This window comes from Xiphophorus hellerii, chromosome 4, assembly GCF_003331165.1.
Source record: "Xiphophorus hellerii strain 12219 chromosome 4, Xiphophorus_hellerii-4.1, whole genome shotgun sequence".
In the NCBI taxonomy this organism is placed as follows: Eukaryota; Metazoa; Chordata; class Actinopteri; order Cyprinodontiformes; family Poeciliidae; genus Xiphophorus; species Xiphophorus hellerii.
This window is the reverse complement of record NC_045675.1, coordinates 23,307,082-23,327,917: the sequence shown is the minus strand read 5'-3', so window position 1 is coordinate 23,327,917 and position 20,836 is coordinate 23,307,082. Positions and strand designations below refer to the sequence as shown.

Here is a 20,836-nt window from a genome sequence, read left to right as displayed (position 1 = left end):
AAGATGCAAATCCAAAATCCAAAAGTCCAGAACACAGAGAAGCAGAGAGCAATGATCACTACAGGTGACAACTGGAAACTAGACAGACACGACGAGGAACAAAGAACACAGGTGGGGTTAAATACACAGAGGGTAATCAAGGAGACAAGAAACACCTGGGAACAAACAAGGGGAGACAATACAATACGGAGACTAAGAGACACAGAAACTCAAAATAAACACAGATCCTGACAGCTCTCTGAGCAAACCACAACAAAGAAAGTCGCAATGGTCACAACACACTATTAAAGCAAAAAGCACATTTTAAGATCTTTAAAAAAAGACCTAGGCTTCCCCAGGAAATAGATTTTATTCATCTTGTAACTTTGTTGTGTGTGTGTGTGAGGCGGGGAGGGGGGTTTCCATTCAAGTTCATAGTTGTTGGATGCTGGTAGTAGCACCTTGGCGACTGATGCTCTTCACAAACCCTACTTCCTCTCTCTAGTAGCTGTGAGGCTGTCTTCTTCCTCTTATTTTCTACTCCTATCTTCTTGCTCATCTCAGTTTCGTTTAAGTTATTTCCACAGTTATCTCTCAGTTATCTCTCAATGCCCTCCTGCGCTCCTCTTAAACAACAGTTCATCAGAAATGTAGTCAACCAAAAGACCACTGATGCATTCAGGTCTTTATATTTGCCACCTTTAGTTTTACACTTTTGTTTTGATGAGCCAAGTGTCTAACGATGGATCACAATAAAACTGTTTCTGCACAATGTTACGGAGCAATATGAAAACATTCAAAAGATATTAGCGTTGCATAAAAGAAATATTTTGGGTGTTAAAAAATCATGCTAAAATTACTTAAAGAAGAATATTCATTTTCTTCAACTCTTCTAAATATTGCAAAGCAAAAAAAAGGCTGGATTTATTTACGCAAAGCGTAAACAAATAATGGGTGATTTGAAACTTTAGCACAGCAGTGCATTTTAACATCAGATATAACCCCATGAGATCCTGAAGATTAGAACATGTCCCGATACTGGATGTGGTGAACTACTTCTTCAGACTATCTTGTCTCATCTGCTCAGACAATGCTGCTTGTCAGGGTAAAGAGCAGCATCTGTTTTGCTACTTCGCTTTTCCATTTCTGCTTCAATACTTTATGAACATAGTACAAGTCAACTCCACTGAGTTTAAAGTTTCTGCACAAAAAATGTGCACATGAAACTAAATTAGTCCCGATACAAAATCATCCAATTCTGAATGACCAGTGCTGTTTGTGACTCACAGTTAGCATAAAATAAATTACCGTCCTCCGAAAATTGGTGTTGGTCATGAGGCAGATTTTAGACTTCACATTCACAGGCCAAACATGTCACCAAGGTATTCAGTCAGCTATGTTAGATGCAGTTTCACAACACTGCTTAATTTATAAATACATTCTCAAAATTGTAAAAAAAAAAATAATATCTTGCTCTATTTTAAAAATCTGAAATTACACCATGAGGGCATACAAGGTTAGTGCAGGAAAAATATTCTGATTTTAAATTTTCTTTCTATTTGTAATTCAACTTCAATTTTAGCCATGAAGATGATTTATTTTTGAATTTATTGCATATGGGATTTTCTGGCGGTTTCCAACTTGATTCCTATTTCTGTTATCACCTTTGTAGCCAAGACAACATTCTTTGTCAAGAACTTTGAATACAGCAGGCACTGACGAAAGTACTGAACAAAAACAAGTGGAAATAAAATTCAAGAAAAATGTAGATACAAGAAAATACAATATGAAATACAAAATAGAATACATATAAAGAAAACAAAAGTAAAATGAACCACTTATACTAGATTGAAAGCTAAGAAGAAGAGGTGGGTCTTAAAATCAGAATTAAAATGGTAAGCGAAGAGGCTTTTCTAATTTGCAGTGGAAAAGCGTTTTATGATTGTAGGAGACACAAAGGCACAGAAATCACAGAAAACTTCCTCATTATATGGAAATCCAGGAGATTGTAATTAAGCCATAGAAACAAACTCTTTCACATAATTTTAGTGCTGTGCTCATGTGACATGGTCTTAAAGTACATACCTGCATTGTCCTCCGAATTACACAGTATGGAGATGCAAAATGTGGCAGGGATGGAAAAATGAAAAAGCAGATTTGAATCAAGTGCTGTGTTTGCATGGACCACAAGAAACGGTGGAATGATGTAGGTCAGGTTTAGAGAAGTCATTTCAAATAGGTCATGCAGGGCTAACCATAACTTACAGGTTTAAAGAAGAGCATCTGATGCAAGAGAAAAACTGCATTCAATATATATATACCTATATATATATACAGTTTTTAATTTCTGTCTGACCTTTTTTATTAATGCTTTCTTTCTTCCTTTTTTGCTTTTATGCTTATCTCCAAAATGCCAAACAGATAATTTCACAACACCAAAAAAAAAAGACATCTCAACATCATCTACTTCCTACATATAAACATATGAAGTGGAAGTAGCCACCTCCTATGTTTACATAGGAAGTTGTGATCATGTTAGATTTCATAGAAATCAAGTTCAAAGACAAGCAAACAGGAAACTGTGCGTCAACCCACCATGAGAGCAGTTTGCCCTTTGAAAATAACACCACAAGATTCACCCCTCAAGAGAGAGGTTGATAACGTTTAAGATGAAGAAAAGAACATATCCGAAGCATCACTTCTGGCTGGTCATAAAAAAAAAGAATTAGTGCGATGTAAAGATCTGCAATATCTTCCACTGACAAAATCAACAAGCCTGTGGTTTTGGAGACGGAGCATGCGAACCGGGATCGTTCTGTTTTACTTTTTCTTTCCAACTATCACAAAGGGATGCTGTGGGAAGAAACAACAGAGGATTTTGACAGGTATTCATTCCAGCTTTGTATTAAAGTGCCTAAAAAGTCAAAGCTAGCACGCAGGAATTTACAAACAACTGAATAATTTGGTCGAAGAAACAAAAAGAGTTTGATGCAGCTGCAAAGCTCCTCTCTGCAGATCAGCTGTTTCATCACTACAAAGCTGTGGAGGGGGAAGTCTTTGTGATGCCATGCGATCCATCTGAGAAGTTCAACGTGAAGAGAGCCGATGCCGGTGAAGGCAAAACATGTGGGGAAGAGTTTGTGGCTAAAGATGCTGGAGCAAATAGAAGCTTCACAGGGTAACTAATGAGGTCATTGTAACAACATTTATTTTAACTGAACGCTAGAGTTTAACTCCATTCACTAAAGTGCCTTGAACGTCGGGTTCATGCTTATATGTTGTTCCTTTAATACATATGTTTTAATACTCTGCATACTAAAAGTGGTTTGATTGAAATATTGTTGATCCCACCCCGCCACTTGACTGTTGTTGCAGGTCAAATTCGACTCTGCAGGTCATCGCAAAAACCAGTTTGAGATGCTTTAAGCCTGAAGAGAGCAGCGTGATGTTGGTGGTTGACGCTGGTGGAAGCATCCCCTGCCCCGGACATGCCTGTTATAACAACACAGGTGTGGTTTGGTACAAGGTGAAGTACATACCAGTGCAAAGTAGCAACTTTTCACAACACCCAAAACCGCTTCCTTGCAAAATCCATTTCTGATTGTTTTTCACGACTGAGGTACTTCGCCAGTGTGAAGGCGACGTGCTCCTAGATCTCAACAGAAATTCACTCCTGTATGCCTTCTTGCAGAAAAACAGACCTGTGTCTATAGCTAGAGACTCCTGTGTTAAAGACGGGGAGCTTCACCTCTGCACAGTCTACAAAGAGGACACGGGTGTATTTTATTGTGACAGACGAATAACTGAGCAAGGAGTCGCGAGGATCTTCAGGAGGGCCGTCCACGTTAAAGTCATACGTAAGACTTCGATATTTCTGTTATAATTTAGAAACCTAACCTGAAGCCATTTCATGCATGTGCTGCGCCACAACTGCCACAGTGAATCACACAAATGTCTGAAGATAATTCTGAAAGTTTTGATTTATCACGTAGCACCTCCTCTGTACTGCAAACCAGACATGCTGCTCACACCTGTTCTACGAACACACAAAAGTCTGCACTGAAAAAACACAGAGTCACACTTCTGCAAAATGCAGCGTGTGTGTAATCTGTAGACAAAACGAATAAGTCTTACATTTTTGCCATGTCATTCAATAATTAATAGACAAATGCTGGCAAATGCTTTCAAGCAGAAATATTTTCTGGGTGTTTTAACCATAAATGTCCATATTTCTTCCATACATATGCAAAATCTACCTTCTCCTAGCTTTTCAAGCAACACCCCATTTAAAGGATTGCAGTTTATGCATGCATCCACTTGTAAGCAGGTGCAGAATCATTTTCGAAGGATTGCAAAAACTTCAAAAAACCTTTACAGTTTATAAAGTTAAGGGTCTTCATTATATGGGGAATATGTTGCATTAGCCCCAAATATGGCAGCTATTTTTCTAGATCACCCAGTGACAAACATGTTCATCATAACTGTTTTTATCCCCCCCCCCCCCCCCCCACCAATAAATTAGTTCACTGATAACCCTGAAACTAGGAGGCGTCTTCTGCAGAAAGTGGTTGACTGTTGGTGTGGTTGCTGGAGCCTTTGCTCTGCTGTGGTAGATGTGTAGTGTCACAAATATATGAAATATACAGGCTGAATATTCTGTGTATATCATATTTTGTTGAATAAATGCACATCATCTAAAAAAATAGTACCTTCACAAACTTTTAACATCAGGTGTATTGGTAAAAAAAATATATATATTAATGTGAAGTCAGTTTTTAGGCCTGAGGCAGAGAGGAAGTTTCAGAAATGCAAGATTCAGTTTTTCCACTGTTAGCGCTCATGCTCACACTCACACTTTGTGGTTTTCCTTTTCCCACTAAACAGAGAGTACACACAGCAAGTAATGCTTTCCTGCAGTTATACTTGAATGTAAAGTTCATGTTCGTTTAAAATTTGAAATATTTTCCGGTTTCTTTGTCTTGTGTTTTTAATTTTCCAACTTTATATAGCAAAGTGTTAATAGTACAGATGCAGCAAATCTACATAATAATAATAATAATAATAATAATAATAATAATAATAAAAACCAACAGATAAATGAAGAGATAATTCATACTATTTAACACACTTACTGGACATTTCATAATGTACAATGATTCAAGTGTTTTTTAGCTCCAGCAGAGAATTAATTAATTGCATGTGCACAACTCAATGCATGTAGACGCCTGAATGCAGTCTACATGCATTCATGCTTGTAGACTGAATGAATGCATTCATGGTGTAGACATTCATCTTCCTTCCCCATAAGAAAGGGGAAGAATGTGGATTAAGTAACATGGTGGTTGGAGGCATGCCAGACTAGTATGAATATTTCAAAAACAACATTTTGTGGCTCTAAGAAAAGGGCAGTTCTCAAGGCCACTGAGTAAGTGTGTGTCTCGATAGGGACACACACAATAGTCCCAATGACATATTGCCATTGTAAGTATTTTCCCTCGCATTGTTAACTTTGATTTTCCTAATCGTGACTATTTCATTTCTGCAGTTTGCAATGTTTATTTAGAAGTGAATACTTGATGCTACCATCCACAGTAGCATTTGAAACCACTTTTTGCTTAAACTAGCTGCTTACTTTATTGAGTTTAATGTATTTATAAAAGTATTAAAGAAGCCCTATCTGTTAAGAATGATGTTATTTATCCTTCTTGGTTCACTGGTTTGACAGAGCTCTGTTTTCACAGTACTTTAGACTATCTTTTTTTTTTTTAAGAAAAATGAAACTAATCTAGTCTTCCCATATCTGTGGCTTACCAGTGCTTTACTGTTTCACCTCTGAGTTTCTCAGTCACTTTCATTGTGTGCATTCTCCACTCGAAAGCATTATCTAATTTGGTTTTTATTCTGAGACAAGTTATCTGGAGCTTTGCAGGAAGCCATGCTGCAAATGGTTTTGTTGTGTTAATCTCGGCAATCTGAGCTTCATCTCTTACAGTTTGATGGAGGATTTCCAGACTCATAAAATATGGTTTCCAACTCTAAAGTGTATCAAAAATATTTACTTAAACTAGCAGGTTGTACGGAAGCATTTTATCACAACACGTTTGACAACATTTTGTCAAACGCTGCGAAAACATGTGAGGCATAAAAACTGGGCTCATTTTTTTTTTCCTGTTAAACCAAACTCACATAAATAGGATTTATAGTCATCTAAAAAATATATTGTTTCAATAACCATCAACTACAGACATTCTTACTGATTTTTTATGACTGAAGAGGAAAAGAGGAAGACTGGTGCTGTCAATTAGATGCACTAGATTAACTTTTATAGTGACCAACACTATAAAAGCTGGCACTTTAGTTCAGTACTATTAAGGAAGAAATTAACAATAATCTTACATAGCAGTGGTTGCTGCCGACTGATCTGTAAAAGTTTATTTCTAAATAATTTGAAATCAATCATTCCACAGTGAGAAAAATGATTTAGTTTAGTTCAGACAACTTTATTAATGCCAATGGGTAATTGTCACCAACCTGTGTGTACTTTCACCTCTAAAATGCATCCACTAGCCATAATCATCAATACACTGATCGAAAACACACATTAGTACCACAACAGATAAAACAGCAGACAACAAAAACATAAAAAAACGGTCACAAGAATATAGCAGCTTGATTTAGGTCTGCAAACCTTCACCTGACTGAAATGTAGGAGTTTTGCAACAATATTCTTCAGACAAAAAAGGTCAAAGTGGAGATTTGGGGCCATAAAGCAGAAGGCTATTTTTGGAGAAAATCAAAGAGAGGTTTTCATCACAAACTCCAACTATCTGCCCAGCATAGTGCTGGAAGATTGATGATAAGGGACTGTTTGGAGACAGAATCAAGGTGCCTAATTTTTTCATGACTTATTCACATAAAACCTTAGACTTCACCTTGACTGTGGTGAATTACCCGCTAACCTCTTATTTCTCACGTAGAACGGAACGGGAACTAAAAATAAATCTGTTGTAGTCCAAAAGACTGCTGAAAATAACATGTTGAGTTATTTCTTTTTGCATTTTTATATGTAAGACTTTCTAGCAAAGTTTGGGTCTGGATAGTGTAGCACCTTTGAAGTCCCATGTTTTGCAGAATGAAAATATAACTTTATTTCCTGTTACCACAGCATATTTGCAAGCAAACTCTCCTCCTGTGGTTAAGTATCCAGCTGCTAACATGACTGAGGAGGTTGAGCTTGGTAAGTGCTATGATGCCGCTATCTGGACTAATATCAAAATCTTAGATTTTTTTATTTTTTATCACTGATATTTTATGTAAATGATGTAGACTGTTAAGAATATCCCAGCTTAGTTAAACCAAGCATTTTACACTTGTACATCTGAAACAAATTGTTTTCTGTTTCAGGTCAGCCTCACAACCTCACATGTGACGTAGACTTTGATTTTGAGGTAAACATTTCTCGAAAGGTAGAGTGGTTCATGAATTATGGCGGCGATATGGACAACATGACCCTGTTAGACACGGAGCAGCATCAGTGAGTAAATAATGGCACTTTCAACTGACAGTTTTGCTTTGAAACAGAAAGTAAGTTAACGTTCTCCTACGTTCCAGTGAAGTCTTGTTTTCAGAGACCAAGGTCACGCAGACACACACCATAAAGGAAGTGACGCCTCAGCACCTGAAGCACTCGTACACCTGCTTCACCAGAAACGCTATGGGAAACAGCAGCGTCACAATTACACTTAAACAAAAAAAGCAAGGTAGCCCATTTGTGCTCCATTTGTTGGGCATTTCCAATTCGGTGTTTGACTTTTTTAAAATTACATCGTTGCTCCAACAGCTGCATATGAAAGGCGATGACTGAGTCAGCTACATCGGTATGACGAGGTGCTTTGGTTATTCCGTTTAGTTTTTAAGACTTGCGTGGGTGTGAGCTGTGTGATGAAGCCAAACCGAAGGCTTAAAACCACATAGATTTACTGAGGCTCAGATTTTGATTGAGAAGATAACATAATCATGTCAGCCGAACAACACCTATAAAGAAGAATGCTGCTCGGGTAGCCGTACCAAGATAAAAATATTATTGCTAATTTTTGTCTCGACAAAAGGTTGTAGTAATTGTATTTCCTAATATAGTAGATTACAAGATTTTTTTTTTTTTTTTAAATCAATTAAAATTTTTTATTTAACTTATTTTTTAAGCCAAACTTAACCTTTTTTTTCATTATTTTTAGAAAATTCTCCCCATTCTCACTGAATCCCAAAGAGGTCAAATCATTTCGCAGCCTTAGTTGATTTTTTAATCATTTTAAAACCTTTAGTAAAAATCGATAATATGTCATGCTTGTTCATTATGCTAAAAAAATTAATTGCCTGGTCGGGGTGCCAATAAGAAAATAAATAGTCAGTTTATCTGATTGTGTATTGTAGTAATTAAGCTACACAGTAATGCCAATTTTAAGATGTGTGTGTGCTTTCATTCCAGTAAAATGGCCGTCACTGGTTGGGTATCCGTTTGGCTGCTTTCTGCTGGTAGTCTGCCTGGGAATCACCTTGCATGTGAAGTGGGTGGAATTACAGCTCATCTTCAGATCACGCTTCCAGTTTGGAAAAGATGATGGAGGTCAGAAAACACACACACACACACCCACGCCCACACACACGCACACACACACACACACACACCCCGCATGATACGGCTGATCTCATTGCTAAGATCTGACATTGTGAAATCTCACGTTATTTTATCAAGCAAATGCAGATGCAGTTTTCTGATAATACACAGTAATGTTGCTTATGGTAGAAAAAAAAAATGTAATTCCTATTTTAATATTTAATTTTTTTTTACCTTACAGAAAAGGAATTTGATGTTTTTGTGTCATACGTGTGGACGGGTCCATCAGCAGAGGCGGTAAATGGTTTGACCATTTCCTCCAGGCCTTACAGTGATGCAGGAGGTAGGAGCGAATATGCGTATCATTGTTTGGATTTAAAAGAGAACAAAACAAGTAAAGTTTTGTTTCCTTCGTACATCAAACGTAGAGATGCAGAGCCGTGAGGAACCGATAGAAATGTGGCTGCCACAGGTGTTAGAGGACCAGTGGGGGTATCGCGTCTGTCTGCTGGAAAGGGACATTCTTCCAGGAGGAGGTAATAGCATCAGCTGTGTGGGTGTGTGTGTGGAGGGCGGGGTGTGTGTGTGTGTGTGTGTGTGTCTCCACAAATGTTTTAATTAATTATCTGATTTTGCTTTACAGCTTATACAAACGATGTGGTTCTCACTATAAACAGAAGTCGGATGCTCATCTGTGTCCTGTCAGCTGAATATTTCGCCAGCAGCAACTCTGTTTTTGTACTGGAATCAGGAGTCAAGGTAGGCCGCCATATTTCAGAGTGGTTTGGTTTCTGTCGCTGTCGCTGCTTTTTTTGAGTGTGTACTGCAGTGGAAACTGGAAAATACAATTAAAAAAACTCACAATTTAAAAAATTTTAATTAGTCAAAATTTATGTTTTTAAAGGACAGTTTCTGTATTTTCATAGAAAATGATCAATTATGAGAATGGTACCATTTAGAAACTGGACAAAATAAGTTAAGAGCAACTTCCTTTTCAATACTTTGATTTCATTTATTGCATGAATGCAGCTTAGTGTGGGTAGGCCTAAAATAAACATGGCATTTTTTTTATTACAGCTCACAGCCAATGCATCATTATTAAAGTTTTGCTGAAAATGGCAAATTTGTTCAAATTCTGATCTGTCAGCTTTATGGGACAAATGATAAATTATGCTTTGAGATTTTGGATTGCACATAATTATTCAAAATGAATTCCACCTAAGTTTTTTATTTACATACTTGTGGGTTTAAATGTTTTTGCATGTTTTTTTTTAAATACCAGAAGAACAAACGCAAGCCAGTACCATTCCCACTGCTTTCATTCACAAGAATCTCTAGTTCTTCTATATTTTCTACATAATATTTTACCCCCAAAACTTTGTGGACTTTTAAAGGAAAAAGAGAAAACACCACAACTGTTAAAAATCCAGTTTATACTGATTCTGAGAGTAATACAAAAACAGCTTGGTTTTATTTGTGGCTGTTTTGACATAAACAGAAACTGGCACCGGTACAAGAAATAAAGACGCTCAATCCACAACAAAGCACAAAGAATCCTCTGTAGTTTCTGAATGGTTCAGTTTACCATCCTGATTCACTGTCAAGTCATTTTAACCCCAGTGACTCACATCTCCTTCCACATCTTCAGGCCTTACTGCAAAACTCTGCCTTCAAGATGCTGTTGATTTGGACCAGAGGAACTTCGGCGTCCTTCATCCAGCCAGAACCTCCACTGCCCAAACTGGTGCAAAGAGCCTTGAAGGTGCTTCCCAGTCTGCAGTGGAGCACAGACGCACCTTCCACGGCCACCAGGAGCTTCTGGATCTCTTTGCAGAAAGCTATGCCAGCTGGTGGAGCGAGGCTGGCTTCACATTTGCAATAAGCCTGAGGTGTGGGAAACACGTTTCCCCGCTGGCACTCTACTCAATATGCGTTAGTTTTCATAAATGTGCGTCACCAAAAGACCATATCAGAAAGCTAAAGCTGAGTCTGAACAAAGAAATGTGTGAAGAGCGGTTCCATGGTGACGCACATGCAGGCGTACCAAGTGTTAATTTAAAATGCTCGGGGGGGGGGGGGGATAAAAAATCATTTTCCATCTGCAGGAATTCGTCCGTCTCATCAAATTTTCATCAATTCTTCAGTTTAAAACTATGGAAAGAAATAAAAACTGAACTGTTAAATAAAAATAAATAAAAATAAATAAGACCATTTTTTTTATTCATATTCACTAGACATGATTGAAACAAAGACTATAGCAATAGGTGTTGATATATTTTATTCGGAGATGTCAGAACGAATGGTTGCGTAATCCGCAGAAAAATCTAAACTACACATTTTGGACAGTGGGAAAAGAGTTTAAGACACATAACATGTTGGTGAGTTATGATATTAAATTCAAAAGGAAAAGAGTTTGGGAAAGTACCTAATTTTAACAAAAGTGCAACCAAGAAAGTGTATATGGTAACAATTCAATGTTTAAATATTTGACAACAGAAAACATTTACTGTAAGCGTGACAAACTGGAGTTCGGCTGCATGTTTGACAGGCTGAATGAGGCAGAAATGAAAAAAAAAAAGAAAAAGTGTGTTCTCATAGGTGAGGAAGCTGGTGAAAGCAAAGGGCTGTGCAGTAAAAGTGAGGATCTAAATTCAAAAAAGAATTTAATCTGAAAACAAAACCAAAAAAAACCCCTACACTTAATATTTTAACCCACCGTCTAGTTTGTGAATTAAGAAATAAAACATTGTCACTATGTACATTTTTACACCAACATCAAACAAGCAACGTGCTTGTTAGGATTAAACCAAACCAGCGCATGGAGGGAACAAGAACGGTAACACCATGAGAGCAAGAACTATCCCAATCATCTAATTAGCCAACAAAACAAAAGCAACACGTAGCAAAAAAATTTCAAATTATTTTCTGGCCAACTCCTCCCTTTGTCATCACCACTCCACATCTCTGGAGCCAGAGACACCTGGCAATTTCTCCTCTCGAGTTAAGATCAACCAGCTGTGGTTAGAAGCGTAAACACAAGGTGGAAGACTGAAAGTAGCCTCCACTGCTGTGCGCCGAGTTGTACAAACCAAGGCTGCAGCGACAAAAATGAGAGCCTTCGTAGAGATCTCACAACGTTAACAAGTATAAAAATGTCATTTAGTGACAGAAGTTTGTGGCAGAGATTTACAACTTGTCAGATTGGGTCTTCATCTTCCTCTCCCAGAGTTTCTGATTATCAGAGAAGCCCTGCTTGCCCTTGTTGAAGGAGTTAGGGCCTGCAGATGTTGGGGTCTCCCTGAAAAGATAAGTTTATCGTCTTACGTCAAGTTATAAAAAAAAAAACTTAACACACATTTGAAAGCAGATGTTTACATACACTGCATAAAAAATTTTTTTTTTTTTACAAAAATTTTATTTTTTTCTTTCTTTTTGAAAAAAAAAAAAAATCAAAAACTGATTTACTAAAAGAAAAACGGGCAAAACTGTCGCAGCTTTTGTACCTCCCAATGTTCTTCATCCTCATCTTTGCTTCTGGAGGCATTTCTTCTGGTTCGCTCTATACAAGGGAGAAAACTAACATCAGCTAATTTTCATCGATTCCACTCCATACGACGTTTTTTTTTATGAGCAGGTACTTACATCATCATCTTCGTTAAAAACTGACACCAGCTTTTTTGGAGGAAGTGATGGCACTGTCTCCTTGGGTTTCTAGAACAGGTCAGGGACAAAAATAAAGTAAAACAGCTAAGCAGCATCCACACTTCTTTGTTTTGTGACATAACTAAAGACGTCCTCATATTTAGTAAGAGTTAAGTAAAAAAAAAAAAATTGTAATAATTAACCAACTTTAGGTTGTTTCAAAACCCAAACACGTAGGAATAGAATCTGCTCATCTTTATAACCCAAAGGCCTCAACATTTTCATGGCTCAGACCTCAGTGTGCTCATTTTCAGGCTGTTCTGCAACTACTTTCACAATACTATCTGCACAAATGGTGTTCTGTAAAATAAGCTTAACACTTACCGTTGCTCCTAGTTTGATAGAAATAGGGTTCGATTTCTTCGCCATCTTACTGCCCATGCTGAAGCCAATTTTGGAGGTTTTGCATGGTGCTGGTTGGTCTGCTGAGGACTCGTCCTCGTCTTCAGGGGTAAGATGCTGAGATGTGCGTTTGACAGCAGTCCCATCTCCTCCCCCAGTGCTACAAGAGACAGGCTTAGTTTTCACTCTGTCCTCCTCCTCCTGTGGCCCTGCTTGAGGCAAGACAACTCGCCAAGGTGAACAACTGCTTTGTGGGATCTGGGAGTGTTCAAAGCTACAATTTAAGTTCTTATTTGCTTAGAATTCAGATTACAAGTCTTATTTATGAACGTCACAGTTAATGGCAGTAGCTGATAAGAGTTTACACCACACATGAAGCCAAGGATATTACTACTTTTACTAGTACAGAACAAACTAGAAGAAAACATGGATTGATACACTGAAGTCACTGCAGCTGCCATTTTAACAGTGACAGTGCTCGTCAAATTATTCTAGAATAAAAGGTTAGTTTCTTAAAGACATTTTCAAATGCCTTTAAACCTGATCATGCAGGCTTTCTACTTTATATCAAGGTAGTCACAATGTAGTGACTACGTAGTAAGTAGTGTAGGTAGAAAATTTCAATCCCTTCTCCCTAACTCGATAAATGGTTTTTGATGTGTTGGGGGAGAAAAAGAAAAACAATGATTAGATGTGAAAAATTATATTAAAAAGTCTATTCAAGACTTGTGAACATGAATGCACATGAATATCACTATTATAATGCAGCATAAACAGAGCATATTCTTAAAAAAACAAGCTAATTATTATATTTAATATACTACTATTACTACCAATGCATGGTTACCTTAAAACAAAAATTAATAGTGGTTTCAGTCGGATACAAACCATATAAATAACTGATTGTGTGATTTTAATTAGACACATTTTTATCTGGCATTTAACACGAGCCAAATAAAAATGACAAAATAAAGCCAACAGTATTCAAAGCTGAATGCAGTTGCTCCTTTTCTCTGCGAGTCTAGCCATCACTAAATCAAAAAGTCATTTAATTCTGTCTCCAATTCCTCTTGCATCAAGACGTTTACCTTGAAACTGCCTGTGGTAAGTTAGCTTAGCAAATTCTTAGCTCAACTTAGCAAATAACAAAAGACTACTGTTACCCAAACTCATGTAAATGATGAGTGATTCTCTTCGCTCATGGTTTGTAGCCTCATTAACACACTTTAAGTAACATTACTTGTAGCCTTATTCCAGCGTTAATGATGCTAGCAGTAGCCAGCTAAAGCTAACATGTAGTAAGTTCACAAAGCGTCTATTTGTAGGACGAGCTTCTTTTAAGCAAATGGGTAGCACATAAAATTTAACAGTTTTTATATGTTAACTAGATTTTAAACATCAAAACAGCACAAGTATCACCTCCGTCGTCGGAGCTATTTTTCCTGTTAGGCCTGTTATCCGCCATCATATCTTTCTCTGGCATCTGCCACTAGTCTTTATTTGGCGCTGTTTGATTTATGGTCTTCACAATGTTCGCAAACTAGAGACGAAGAAGAAGCAGCAGCAGAAGGGAGAAAAAAAACACAAAAATGATAGCAAGCTAACTTGTAAGGGAAAGAGGGAAGCAGGTAAGAAATATTCAGTTACCAAGTTAAGAAGAACATTTTGTCAGGGGCTCAGTTTAAATAATACATATAAAAGAAATTAAGACGGTAACGGTATTCCAGATTGCTTGAAAATATTGCCAGTGTGATGCGTTAGCTAACCTTCGTTTTCATGCTATCTTAAGGTAGCATGCGACTAGTATCCTTCATATTAATCCACATTATTACCAAATAATGTAGCATAATTTATTTTTCGCTGGTATTTTTTTTTAAATCCACCCAGGGGTTGAAATTTTTTGCAGCTTATTTTCTTGAGCTTTGAAACGTTACCTCTAATCGAAAAGGTTTCTTTGATGATTGAGTCATTACAGGGAAGGAATTCCTATATTCCTGGGTTTGAATAGAACATGAAACAATTTAAGGTATTCGGAATTAATGTATTTAATGCTACCGCAGGCTTCAAGGTTAATTACCCATCAACTAGCATATGTAAAACCATAGGTACGCTAGTGTAGACAGGCTACTGAAGACATATATTATGGAGAATCTTAACAATTGGATAACAGAATCAGTGTCACTGTCAGACTGTTCCACCCTATCAAAAAGAACTCAGTATAAGAATTCAAGAGCCAAGTGATGGCTGAGTTGACAGCAGAGTAACCAATGTTGCTTGGTATAAAAAAAAAAGTACACTCACACATTAGTATAGGAGAAGGCTTTGCCTCTGACCAATGACCTTTGGAGATGTGCACCAAACCCCAGTGACCCTGCAAGGATAAGCAGGTATAGACGACGGATTGCCTACATGACACGTCAGTACTAATTAACTTCACTCTTGACAGTGATCAAGAAAACAAATTGCATTTCAAAGTTTACAGCACCAAGAATTGCCCCTCAATTAGAACTGGTGAAGCGTTTTGGATGGGAGGCCTACAAAGAGGATAGAAACAGTTGCCCTCTGTGTTCATGCATGTTTTTCGAATGTCTTTATTGTTTCTCTTAGGTTCTTTTTAAAGTTTTTGGTTAAACAATGTACATGTCGGCATGGGACAGGCCCTGTGTATATGCTCCCGTGGCTCCATCACCATTGATAACAAAAAGTACTACTTTGTCCAGAAATTGGATGAAGGGTGAGTTGACTTGATTGTGTTGTAAAGTTTCATGTCAACTGCTGTGCAACTTTATTGTTATTGTAATTATAACATTTAGGATTCACATTACCCCCCTTTTAATGTCATGCTTCCTCTAACCTGCTGTCTCTCCGTCAATTCAGTGGGTTCAGCTATGTTGATCTGGTTGAGGGGGCAAAGGACGGACAGTTCTACGCTCTGAAGAGGATCTTATGTCATGATCGCCAGGCTCGCCAGGAGGCTCAGACGGAGGTGGAAATGCATCAGACGTTTAATCATCCCAACATCTTGAGCCTGGTTGCATATGCCTTCTCTGACAGCGGAGGCAAGACAGAAGCCTGGCTACTTCTGCCTTACGTTAGAGTAAGTTGATACTGTAATTTGGACGACGAAGGAAACTTGTCAGAATGTGGTCCTGTTGTGATTTGTTTGTGTATTTGTGAACAGAAAGGAACCCTGTGGTCTGTCTTAGAGAAGCTGAGAGACAAAGGGAGCTCAATGCCTGAAAACCAGATTTTGAAAATCTTCCGCGGAATCTGCTCTGGTTTGAAGACCATTCACGACAAAGGCTATGCCCACAGGTAAAGTCGCCCAACTTTCAGAGACGAGCAAATTGTATTTGTTGTATTTTATGTGAAGTTGTATGCATCCATGTGCCAAAACACGAAGCACAAGTATGTCTATGTAAAAGATATGATCACAGGGGTTTCCATAAAGAAATACAGATTAGTTTCATATATATTTTAGATGCAATTGTTTTAAGTAAATATTCGGTTATTTGGTCCAAGAAAGAAATAACCATCTACAGAAACACTGCAAATACTTATTGAAGATGGACATTATGGAGGGGTGATGTTTGCACAGTGAAGAGCATCTATGTTTATCTGACCGATCTGGCGGAACAGCTAATCATATCTTATATGTTAACACTCAGCTTGCCTGATGTCATAACTACAGAAGTGGATACTTATGCTCATGAACAGATTAATAAGATTAGTTAGTATATTCATCTGTGCCCAATCTGCTCGTCCATCACAGAAAAGCACGAGAGGAGTGATTAAGGCTTTTGATTATTGAAAACATACTGTGATAAGTGTGATGTGTATGAATATTTGACAAAACTGCTTTGTAAAAATGTTTAAATTAGCAAGTCTGCTGATGTGCTGTTTTTCTTTTGGGTTTTTTTTCCCCCAAACATTCTAAGTTTGTCATTTCTACAGAATTTAGCTTCCAGTGTTTATAATTTTGTGACTGTCTTGTGTATAAAAAGCCTTCTGGTTATTATTGTCCACCACTTATGTCATTTTATTTAATCTGACAGGGATCTGAAACCCACAAATGTTCTCTTGGATGAGGAAGACAGGCCAGTTCTAATGGATCTGGGCTCAATGAACCGGGCAAGAATTGAGGTAAGAGTGGACATCTATAGAAAGTTGGAAAATCTTTACTTATTAAATGTAAATATTTTCACACGGTGATAGCCACCTATAAAATTGCAAAGTTAATTTGATGTGATCGACAGAGTGCGACACATATTGTCACTTAGACAGAAGTGTTAAAACATAGTATACAGTAGCCAGAAGCACTGCAAATAATTGATTCTTAAATAATATTGAATACTTATAAACAGGTTTTCTTTTTCAATAAATGGTTCTGTTTTTTACCACTAGGTGGCAGCTTAGCATTGTTGATGCTGTTGTAACTCTTCATAAGATGAGGTTCACGTCCTAACATCTTCTGTCTTTCTGGTAGTTTTTTCTCAGGGCAGCCATTGTAATGTATTTTGTTTTCAAATCAACAGCACTGTTTTAATCGGTTAATTCAGAATCTTTTTTTTTTGTAAGAATGACAGAAAAAACACATTTCTCTTTAAATTCATAACTTGGATGTTCAGAAATGGTGTCAAAATTGTTATTTTATTTTCATTTGTGCTGTGAACATTGAAGTTTACTAGATTTACTTTTAGGCGTTACTCACCCTGTCGGGACTATAATACTAATTGGTCAATTTTTTAATTTTTTTGAATAGGTCAGGGGATCCAGAGAAGCCATGACTGTACAGGACTGGGCGGCCCAAAGATGTACCATTTCCTACAGAGCTCCTGAGCTCTTTAACGTAGAAAGTCACTGCATTATAGATGAGCGAACTGATATTTGGGTAAGACATCTTCCCTCCCGTTTTGAGCAAATTGTCTTAGTTTATTTTCTGTATTGGCCTCTGTATCTCTCTGACGCTTGAAATAAAAGTGAAAATCTTTATTTCAGCTAATAACATCTTCTGTGTGTGTTTTCATAAACCTCCAGTCGCTGGGCTGCGTGCTGTACTGCATGATGATGCTGGAGGGCCCTTATGATCTGATCTTTCAGAAGGGGGATAGTGTTGCTCTGGCTGTCCAGAATCCAGTGACCATCCCTTCAACTTGTAGGTCCGTATTCAAACTGCAACAAAACGATGAGCACTTACCACAAAGTTTTAAGTTTTGTAGCAGTTGTTAACCAAGATTTCTTTACACTTCTTGCATTTTTCATTCACTACTTCTGTCTTGTACTTTCCTCCACAACAAAGTTAAAACTTAAAATGTACCATCTTGCTTTTTTTTGTCATCAAATTAAAGCATTACTTTTGTAAGTATAGCTTGTCTTGTTGCTTATGAAGACTTCTTCCAGCAAAATAACAACAAATCATATTCTTGTTGTTTGTGATTCAAATCTAAACTATTAGCTCAACATCTGCATCTCTGGATGTGAATAAAACTGTGCTAATCTTTTGTCTGTCTGTTTTTGATTCAGTTACTCCAATGGTCTCCAGATGCTGCTGAGCTCCATAATGGTTTCGAATCCCCAGGAGCGACCGGGCATCGGCTGGGTCCTCGATCAGGTACAGGACCTGCAGAGCCGCAGTCCAAACACTCAGACCAACATGGTTTGATTCCTTCATGTTGCGCCATGGACACTTCGCCACGTCGGTGTACCTTCGCTTAGTTCCAGGTTGAAATCTCACCTTTTATTTGTTCTTTTAAAGTGTAAAATGTTTCTGGGTTGTTTTTTATTGTGACAGTTGCTATCTAATTAATTGCTTAATCCTTTTAAAGCAAAATTAAAGAAATGCCTTAAATTGTTTCACACTCTGAAGTGCAATGCATTACCATGTCGTTGGTATTAGGATAATTTCACTTTATTTCTTTCTTAATAGTTGTTAAAGGGGATGAATAGTTCAGGTTTTTCTTTAAATGATCGGCATTTTATTTTAGCTCTTGAATAGATCTGGGAAAAAGGTGCTAGCTGGGTTTACCAGAAAGCAGACAAATCATTCATCATATTATATCTTGTTGGCTTTATCTGTTCTGAATAAAATTAATCAAAACATACATTACGTATAAAGGTACATTATGAGTAAATGACTTGTGGATTTAGTTAGTTACACCTTAAAGGTGTCAGCTCTGTCCTCCTTTTTCCAAAGCTGGTCTGGGACAAATAGCCAATGGTGTATATTTAGTACCTGCAGCTTCCTGACCTGCTTCAGTAAGCAATATATTGTAACATTTGGGCAAAGTAATGCAGTGACTGCTTTGCCATTGAAGCCGAAATCAGCTTCCAGCTGATTGCACTAATAGACGGCCTAAATTTGTTTCCTTTGACACACATAAGGCACGGTTGCTGTAGAGACCCAGCTTTGTGAAGTTTGAATGCCTAATATTTAGCTTGAAATATGTATTTTAACAAAGAAAATGATTTTATGTCTGTTAACGGGGAAAAAAAATGAAGCAAGCGTTGTTTTCTTGTTGGACCTAGTTATAGTTTTTATGAATATTGTCATTATTATAGTCAGACTTTAATGAAATTGAAACTTTCCAGTGAATGAATGTTGCTTGAATTTAGCATGTTGGGTTACATTCTCCCTGAAAAAGGATTAATGATTATTTATTATTCCTCAGTTTCGGTCCAACATCTGTTTTTAAAATGTCAGCTGTTATTTTTAGACAACAGCTTCACCTTTTCTCTTTCTAATCGCAATCTTTTAGTTCCAATTGGAGTCACCAGTGCAGTATGTGTCTACATGGTGCTGTGATTATTCATCTGTGCGTACTGACACTTTATTTACAATTCCAGATTCAGCGTCTTGCATCACAAGTAGGTAAAAAAATAAATCTTATGATTAGACAAAGGTTGTATAATCAAGAAAACGGCTTTTTAGATTCAGTAATCCTATAGAAAAACATCTATTGACAGACGGGGGACGGATTATGCTACTGCAGGATAACACTTTTCTTATCCTGTAATTTTTATGTTTATAATGGTGTTTTAATCAAATTTGTATTTTGCATTCCACAATTACTTGTGTTTAGTTTTGATTTTCTGACACGCTTGAGTGCGTGTGTGTGTTTCACACTTTACTTTTCTCAGGGTATGCTTACATAACAAGATCCACACTAGAGGATTACCAAGGTACCTGGAAAAACAAATGTTTTTGGCATTCATGATTAATTTATTGCTTTTGTGACTGTAACACAGTAATATTTCGACCATGAAGAGTCAATTTGGCTTTGTTATTGGACTTGTACAGTTGGAGTTTATTTGACTTTTTGGTGTAAAAACATTTTCTTTTGATGCAACGGTTGGTTTCAAGCAATGACTGTAAGGTCTTGTGTTTTTGCAAACTAAATCCTACTTTAATGCTGCTGGTAAGACAGTGCAACGATGTGAGTCAGTCGTTATTAAAGGTTATTTATCATTACTGGAAATTGGTAAAAACATCTCATATTTTCCGCACTGCAATGAGTGTATAAATGTTAAATATGTAGCATTCTATATTCCGTATACTTTTTAATAATTATGAAATAAAACTACTTCCTGTAATTTGCTCTGTTCTAAGCACTCCTTCCTCTGCTTATACTTTAATAAACACAAGCCAATGGAGACCCCCTGCTGTCAAGAAGTGGTGTTGCGGTGAAATACGGCGCGTAAAGGTGAGACGAGGAATGCCAGGAACCAAGGTCGGCAAGCAGAATGTCACACCATAACAGCATGATGGCTTCTGTCTCACTTGTTTTAATGTTTTGGCTGAAAACTAAATGGTAAAACAAATCTCAAAACTGAATTGTAGACTTAAATCCAATTTTTAAGCAATCGTTGATGTAGTTAGAATAGAAGCTGCAGTCAGACTTAGCAAAATTGAATCTTGATTAAATATGCTTGAGGCCTCATAGAAAACCTGAACATGCACAGGCAGGAAGTTCAAACTTCATGCAGAAAATATACATTTTGGCTATTTGAATAGAAATGACTGAGATGATATGTGTAGATGAGATGAGCTGCATCGCTATGTCGGTCTTGTTGAATACTCCTGTGTCATTTAAGTTGATCGCTCTTGAAATGTCAAATGTGTAAAGTAGAAGAAAAACAAAGTGGACTCTAGTTACACAAATGCACTAAAATCTGTTGCTTTATTCAAAGATAGTTTTCAGA

At 37.3% G+C, this 20,836-nt stretch overlaps 3 protein-coding genes across 5 annotated transcripts; 2 read left to right on the top strand and 1 right to left on the bottom strand.

Moving 5' to 3' along the window:
- Positions 1 to 2,553: 2,553 nt before the first annotated feature.
- On the top strand, positions 2,554 to 11,320 carry LOC116718440 (interleukin-18 receptor accessory protein-like). 2 transcript variants are annotated; one of them, XM_032560359.1, is made up of 12 exons: positions 2,554 to 2,864; positions 2,995 to 3,157; positions 3,355 to 3,505; positions 3,671 to 3,836; positions 7,145 to 7,216; positions 7,384 to 7,513; positions 7,591 to 7,739; positions 8,465 to 8,602; positions 8,835 to 8,936; positions 9,022 to 9,129; positions 9,237 to 9,352; positions 10,242 to 11,320. In XM_032560359.1, the coding sequence occupies exons 1-12, from the start codon at positions 2,777 to 2,779 to the stop codon at positions 10,473 to 10,475; spliced, it is 1,617 nt and encodes a 538-aa protein (XP_032416250.1). In that variant the 5' UTR covers positions 2,554 to 2,776; the 3' UTR covers positions 10,476 to 11,320. The 2 variants fall into 2 exon arrangements, with proteins under 2 accessions (XP_032416250.1, XP_032416251.1); XM_032560360.1 differs by lacking the exon at positions 2,554 to 2,864 and having other exon boundaries at positions 3,040 to 3,169.
- pcnp (PEST proteolytic signal containing nuclear protein) lies at positions 10,855 to 14,143 on the bottom strand. 2 transcript variants are annotated; one of them, XM_032560363.1, is made up of 5 exons: positions 14,057 to 14,143; positions 12,620 to 12,849; positions 12,236 to 12,304; positions 12,097 to 12,152; positions 10,855 to 11,891 (listed from the first exon to the last, which is right to left on the bottom strand). In XM_032560363.1, the coding sequence occupies exons 1-5, from the start codon at positions 14,118 to 14,120 to the stop codon at positions 11,780 to 11,782; spliced, it is 531 nt and encodes a 176-aa protein (XP_032416254.1). In that variant the 5' UTR covers positions 14,121 to 14,143; the 3' UTR covers positions 10,855 to 11,779. The 2 variants fall into 2 exon arrangements, with proteins under 2 accessions (XP_032416254.1, XP_032416255.1); XM_032560364.1 differs by having other exon boundaries at positions 12,620 to 12,846.
- A 16-nt stretch (positions 14,144 to 14,159) lies between these two features.
- stk16 (serine/threonine kinase 16) lies at positions 14,160 to 20,227 on the top strand. The gene is made up of 8 exons (XM_032560361.1): positions 14,160 to 14,265; positions 15,245 to 15,371; positions 15,515 to 15,734; positions 15,819 to 15,952; positions 16,693 to 16,780; positions 17,400 to 17,528; positions 17,675 to 17,796; positions 18,161 to 20,227. The coding sequence occupies exons 2-8, from the start codon at positions 15,286 to 15,288 to the stop codon at positions 18,297 to 18,299; spliced, it is 918 nt and encodes a 305-aa protein (XP_032416252.1). The 5' UTR covers positions 14,160 to 14,265; positions 15,245 to 15,285; the 3' UTR covers positions 18,300 to 20,227.
- Positions 20,228 to 20,836: the final 609 nt, after the last annotated feature.

Excerpts from the sequence above, each read along its gene's own strand:
- stk16 (XM_032560361.1), top strand. The coding sequence starts at position 15,286 with ATGGGACAGGCCCTGTGTATATGCTCCCGTGGCTCCATCACCATTGAT. Across the intron at positions 16,781-17,399 it reads TGAACCGGGCAAGAATTGAG|GTCAGGGGATCCAGAGAAGC; the intron begins GTAAGAGTGGAC and ends TTTTTTGAATAG. Across the intron at positions 17,529-17,674 it reads ATGAGCGAACTGATATTTGG|TCGCTGGGCTGCGTGCTGTA; the intron begins GTAAGACATCTT and ends ATAAACCTCCAG.
- pcnp (XM_032560363.1), bottom strand. The coding sequence starts at position 14,120 with ATGCCAGAGAAAGATATGATGGCGGATAACAGGCCTAACAGGAAAAAT. Across the intron at positions 12,850-14,056 it reads AAATAGCTCCGACGACGGAG|CAGGGCCACAGGAGGAGGAG; the intron begins GTGATACTTGTG and ends TCTTGCCTCAAG. Across the intron at positions 12,153-12,235 it reads TTTTTAACGAAGATGATGAT|AGCGAACCAGAAGAAATGCC; the intron begins GTAAGTACCTGC and ends TCCCTTGTATAG.
- LOC116718440 (XM_032560359.1), top strand. The coding sequence starts at position 2,777 with ATGCGAACCGGGATCGTTCTGTTTTACTTTTTCTTTCCAACTATCACA. Across the intron at positions 9,130-9,236 it reads GGACATTCTTCCAGGAGGAG|CTTATACAAACGATGTGGTT; the intron begins GTAATAGCATCA and ends TTTGCTTTACAG. Across the intron at positions 9,353-10,241 it reads TACTGGAATCAGGAGTCAAG|GCCTTACTGCAAAACTCTGC; the intron begins GTAGGCCGCCAT and ends CCACATCTTCAG.